Consider the following 6011-nt stretch of genomic DNA (forward strand, 5'->3'; position numbering starts at 1 on the left):
ACTGCAGTAATGGCCTGGTCGAACTTGCACAAGTGCCAATTCAACATCCTGAAAACTGCCGGTCAAACATCCACATCAATCAACCCAGGTATGACGCCAAGATTTGCGAGAAGGAGGATGAGACAGGCATCAAGTACGACGCAAACAAGCCTCAATTCCCTGTGTTTGTATCAGAAAATGGACCCAGGAACCTCAACAAGTGGGGAAGCCTGAGAGGATACAAGTTCATGCCCAAGAGCGTGATGCACAACCTCATACCGGAGGGCGAGGGCTGGGGTGCCGGGCTAGGTGAGGCGAACGTGTGTCCCGCCACGCGGGGGCTGGGAGGAGGGGCGCAACAAAGGCGTGAAGAGGCCCAGGCTCAGTTTGGGCAGCTAGTCTGGCGCACAGCCCCTATTTGGCCGTCCCCTCTTGCATCTTCCCCGCCAACACTGCCGCTCTCCACCCCGCGCCGCCTGCCCGCCCCCCCCCCCTCACCAGGCTTTGCCAACTGGGGCTTCATCGCGACCGTCCGCAAGGACAACGAGCCCGACAGCAGCGTGATCTACTCCCAGGCCGACCTGGCCCACGCCCCGGTCCGGCTGCAGACCTTTGTTGATGGCGAGGCGGCGCGCAACCAGGACCTGGTTGCCTGGGTGTCCTCGGGCCTGTACCACATACCCATCTCCGAGGACGCGCCGGTCACGCCGACTGTTTACAACCACCTTGGGTTCATGCTGGTGCCGTTCAACTACCACAACGAGAACGCGGCCATGGACATGGCTGACCGGTTCCAGATCGACGACCAGGCGCCTGAGGAGCCGCCGGTGCAGCTGTACGCGTACACGGACCAGCCCAACAAGTACCAATGCATCCCCAGCTTTGACAAGGTCACTTTCAGCAAGGTTTGGGACGCAAACTAAGTCCTTGTTTGCGATTTGCGTTTGTTCTACTCTTTCAAGAGACTCCTGGCCGCTCCCTGATTGGTCGTCAGTGCACGATACAGCTGTCGACAACAACCCTTGCAATTTGTCACCTGTGCTGATGTTCTGGGGTCGCACTTCGTCCGAAAACAGCCGAAGACGGCGGGCGCGCCAGGTTGAGGGCTGCTGCTTTCTGTGTGAGGCGTGCAGGGCGGCTGTTGTTTGGGGAATGGTTGATACTCTTCCACACTCTCTTCCTGCGCTCGAGACCCTAGATGCTTGCACGCCATCCTGCAGTCAGATGCATGCGAGAAGCGGCCGAGCAGCCGTGGTTGCATGCCCCATTTGCGGGGTGGGCGCAGCGCGGTGCTGCCCTTGCGCATGCCTGCTGGCCCAGACCCGCGCCGTCACCCCTTGTCCTGGCGCGGCAGCAGTTTTCCAACCAGGAAAGCGACCGGCGGCTGCATGCCACCCCGCGTGCGTGTGTGGAGCGGCCCGCGAGCTGCCAGGGTGATGCTGCAATCCTCACTTGCTCACAAACGCTTGTAGAGCAGTATTCCTAGACCTCCCTTGAGGGCCGCTCTTTTAGCGCCTTGTGCAGGGAGTCGTGTGTTTTCCTGTCTGGTAGCAGCTTGCTGGCCGGCGGTCCGGTCAGCAGGTCAACATACACAGGAAGTGCCCCTTCAGTCATCCTAGGACAGTGGCTGATCCACGCCTTACTTGCGGCACCCAGTGTATGTTGTCGCTTATGACCTGATTTCCAGGCAGGCCTCAAGCGTATGGTAGCGCGCACATGCGCCCCCTGCCACATCCACCCACGGTTTCAGCAGCACACGAGGTAGAATGAAGTGACACGGGTTTGCCATGCGTCTTCAACGGGTGTCTTGTGATTGGTCACTGCGATATTCTTGTTCATGCAACAAAGGTGTCAACCTGCACACATGGCATACATCTTCCACTCAGCACGATTCTGGCATGTGCTGGGTGGGGTCGTGCTGACGCAAGGGAAAGAGTTGACTGTGAGCGGGAGACTACTACCGTAATGAGGCGCGCCATTCCGGGCGCTTGAATATTCTCACACAACCTGATCAGCTTTGTTGGTTTCGATGTCTCAGACGTCGGCTGCATTCAAGTTCAACAAGGAGCGCGCAGCACATGGTTGTTGAGTCATGTGCAGGACCCAACGCCGCAGGGATCGAGTACCTGTGGCAATGCACAGCATGACGATTAGTTAAGTTCCAAGCTACTTCAATAAAGTCTGCAAACGAACGAGTTTCTGCTTGATTCCTTCTACCGTACCGTAGATATCAGTTGGCCGCAAACCGTGTGCACTGCGCAGATGAGTGTAGGTGTCATTAGACTTTTTCATCGAAACGTGCGCTTCTTGCCGCTGTTGTCGCCGTCAGAGGCCAGGCGATCACTGGTTGCGCGGCCTGCGCGCTGCACAGCCGACCCAGGAGCCTTGCTTGGCATGGCAGGTTCAGGGTATCGACGAAATAAAGGGTCCTAGCATGGATTCAATAGCCGGGAGCTGGCGCTGCATGTGCCGCGGTGTCAGGTGAGGTGCCAAGCGGCAGTTGCGTTCGAGGCGACAAGCATGGTTGTGGTCGTTGTGCAAGCCAGGGCAGCGGCCCACCAATATTGGAGCACAGGCCTGCCTTTTGCCAAGTTGTGACTGCTTGTCTGCCTCAGGCGCCTGCGCTTCAAAGGTGCAGACTGCCGCTGGGTGTGGCGCCGGGCCTGCCGGTCACGTCGGCGCCCTGCGACCCTGCCCAGTCGGGACGATGTGTTGGGCTGAGGCTCTCTGGCCAAAAACGGATGCTGGGCTAGGTGCGCTGCTGAGACTAGTCACAGCCGAGGACCGGGAAGTGGCAGCATGTGGCGCTCCCGGCGGAGCAGCAACCTGTCACATTGGAAAGGGAGGTGTTTCCAACATGCAAGAGTGACGCTGCGGCGGCACCCCATTGGAGCCGCAGCAGCCTGGAGGCCTGCGCGACTAAGGTACTGGCTAATCATCTGCTGCATGCGCTTGCAGCCTTGCAACCCAGGTTCATGTGCAGCTGGCCAACGGACGTCGCATGGCTCAGTGAACATGCCAGCAGCATGCGCAGCCTGCTGCATGCGGGCATGGGACTGCACTTTCAAAGTGGCATCATACGGTGCGCCACGGTCATGCTTGGGTAGTGTGGTGTGACGCTCTGGCGAGCGGCGAGACGTGCTATCTTGGCCTCGTATCCGCAGCTGCAAGCGCTGCTGCCCTCCTTGCCGCAGGTCCCATCCACTGTGCGTTTGGAAATGGGCACCGCCTTTGCTACTGGTGACGGCGACAGCCTGTATTCAAGAGGTAGGCAGAGTCGTCGCTCGTGACTCTCAGTGTGCGTTTGTGTGGCAACGGGCGTTTGAGCGCCGTGCTCCCACCTGGGGCCTAAGGGATTCAAGAGCAGCCTTTCAGCATGTATTTTGGGCTCTCTTGGATATTTATGCCCTGGCGCAATCCACATTGGCATTGGTGCTCCGTTGACCCTGCACCAGCAGAGGCTGCGCGGGTCAAACACAGCATTTTGCAGCGTGCCCTTTGTGTACTTTCCGGCCTATTTGAAGGTTTTATAAGGCTGTTCTCTTCCATTTGCGCACAATCTGAGCCCTTGGTCGCCGAGTGCTGAGGGCTGTCAATCCCCGGGCGAGCAGCACGAGTTGGGTTGTCGATGATCGGGGCCGAGTAGACCGTAAATGGGTCGGTTATTGTCAAGTAGCTCGTAACTAAGTGATGATCATGGGCCTTATGGGAGCTTAGCCGCGCGGCGCTGATGCGGCGCACCCGGTGGCGTGCAGCCGACGTGTCCAGCCCTCGCGCCCGCGGCCATGGCAGGGGCCCAGGAAGTAAAGCAGGGGCATGAGGAGCTCCTGCTGGCCATCAAAGATGCCGAGGACGACAACCACGCCTGTCAGGTCCTGGTGGACGCCGCTGACTCGCAGTGCGGCACCCGGCGCATCCTGGATGCCGTGATGGTGCACTGGCAGCTGCAGGAGACTTGGCCCACCCCTGCAATGGTGGAAATCCCCGTTCCGCCAGGTAGGCAGGGGCGCAGCCAGGGCGCTGCAGCTGGGGCCGGCGCGGGCGTCGACGGCCTGGTCAAACGTCAGATCACCCTGATCACGCTGCTAGGCGGACGCGCCTCTCTGGTGCAAGTCCATCCTGCCCATGCGCTCAGCCTTGCCCACCAACCCTCTCCCCCCATTGCGCTCCTGGTTACATGCCACCCCAGGCACCCCAATTTTCAGCATAGGTGATACGCACGGCGACCCCAAGGCTGCTGTGTATGCGGCGCGCGTCTTCATGGCCGCGCTTGATGATGCCAAAGAGAGGGGCGGCCTGGCGCCTCTGCTGGCCTTCAACGGTGCGCAGATGGGCATGCCTCATGCCTCGGATGGCTACGAGCTACAGGGAACTGTTTGCTGGGTGGGATAGGGCAACTGAGCGAGCTGCAATCGAGCCGCCCCACTGTCGTGCGGGGTGCGGTGTGCGGGGAGCCGAGTGGGGACGCATGCATGTGCATGCATCGGGCGCCCTCGCATGCGCAGGTGCCCCGCGGCATGCGCTCCCCAGCGCCGCAGCGACCGGCCTGTGAACCCTCCGTGCGCTGCGCCGGCCCTCTGAGCGCACCCTTCACATCCCCAGCCAAACCATGCACGACCCCTCCCCGTGAGGACCCTCGAATTTGAAAACCACCCGCCTTTACCACAACACTGCTTACATATTGAAACCCAGGCGATTACCTGGACCGCGGGCCACATCAGCTGGCGACAGTCTTGCTGGTCCACGCCCTCGTCACGCAGTTTCCCCACAGCTTCGTGGCAGTCGCCGGCAACCACGAGGGCGCCATCCACAAGGGGCCCTTCCTCGCCGACGCCGCGCCCAACACGGCAGGGTACACGATCGTCCACGAGCTGCGGGCGCGCGGCTTCCGGAGCGCCGGCGAGGCGGCAGCAGGCCTGGGCGGCGGCGGCGGCGGCGGTAGCAGTGGTTTCGCAGCGCCGCCGGCGCCGGCAGAGTTCCCCAACCTCTGCCATGGAGGCGGGTTCGTCCGCGGCACCCTGCCGTGCCGCGGCCCGCTGGCGGCACGCATCGCGGCGGCGCTGGACGCGGGGCAGCTGCCGACGCTGGAGGATGGCCTGATGGCAATTTACGGTGGGCGGCTTGGGGGCTGGGAGTGTTGCAGTGGCTTGAGAGGGGCGGGCGTCGCGCCTGGCAAAGTGACGCAGGTCGTCGGGAAAGGGCACCGCTGGGACCATTTGTGTTGGGTCCGAGGGCAGCCATCAGTGGCGAGCCCCCTCACCGAGCAAGCCTGGGGGATTGGTGGTGATGCGATGTGCTTGCGGCTGCCAAATCTATCAACTGTTGCGCCGCCTGCTCGCCCGTTCCACCCTGCGGCTCCTCCCCATTCACTTCCTGCTTCACTTGTAAAACCTGCCGGTCTTGCAGGCAGCCTGGCGCACCTGCCGCTGATCGCCCAAGTGAGGCCCGGGCTGATCCCCACCGCGTCGGATCACGCTTGCCTCTAATTGGGCGCCACCTCACATCAGCCTACTTCCCGCTGTGCTCACGCAGACGGCCCCCTCTCTCCATAAGCGTTGTGCGCTGTCATTGACAGCCACCACCACCCTCAAGCAATCCTGGCAACCATCCCGGCCCCGGGCCCACCTCTTAAACCACTGCCCCAGGTGCCGGGTGCCGCCGTCTTTGTCCACGGCGGCCCGCCTCCAAGCGACGCATGCGCCAAGGGACCCGCCGTCGCTCTGGGGCGCCTCATGACCTGCTCCACGCGGTTCCGCTGGGCCGCGCTGGTCAGCCCGCTGGGGGACGTGCAGGTGTTGCAGCTCTACCCCCTTCTCAACGAGTTGGATGCATTGGCGCACCTCAGGGAGCTGCAGGGCAGTGGGTACCACCTTCTGCCCTTTGACGACTTCGTCGACCTGCTCACCAGGCTGCTGGCGCCCGGCCCCGCGCGCGCCGGCGCAGCGGCGGCCGCGGCCGCGGCGGCGCTGGCGACGGGACGCGGAATGAGCGCGGCAGTCGCACGCGCGGCGGCCACGCGCGCGGCCGCCGCG

General features: G+C 62.4%; 2 protein-coding genes across 2 annotated transcripts in view; both read left to right on the forward strand.

The window, feature by feature from the left end:
- Positions 1–902, forward strand: part of MNEG_1864 (hypothetical protein) — a gene marked incomplete at both ends in the record, with an annotated part of 5581 nt that extends 4679 nt beyond the window's left edge. Inside the window, 2 exons of the mRNA XM_014049661.1 lie at positions 89–288; positions 481–902. Coding sequence (XP_013905115.1) covers positions 89–288; positions 481–902 — 622 coding nt within the window. The remainder of the gene's footprint in view (positions 1–88; positions 289–480) is intronic.
- Positions 903–3764: 2862 nt separating this feature from the next.
- MNEG_1865 (hypothetical protein) overlaps positions 3765–6011 on the forward strand; it is a gene marked incomplete at both ends in the record, with an annotated part of 7665 nt that continues 5418 nt past the window's right edge. Inside the window, 5 exons of the mRNA XM_014049662.1 lie at positions 3765–3975; positions 4169–4300; positions 4672–5091; positions 5386–5417; positions 5625–5771. Of these exons, the coding sequence (XP_013905116.1) occupies positions 3765–3975; positions 4169–4300; positions 4672–5091; positions 5386–5417; positions 5625–5771 (942 nt within the window). The remainder of the gene's footprint in view (positions 3976–4168; positions 4301–4671; positions 5092–5385; positions 5418–5624; positions 5772–6011) is intronic.

This window comes from Monoraphidium neglectum (genome assembly GCF_000611645.1).
Source record: "Monoraphidium neglectum strain SAG 48.87 unplaced genomic scaffold scaffold00196, whole genome shotgun sequence".
Taxonomy (NCBI): domain Eukaryota; kingdom Viridiplantae; phylum Chlorophyta; class Chlorophyceae; order Sphaeropleales; family Selenastraceae; genus Monoraphidium; species Monoraphidium neglectum.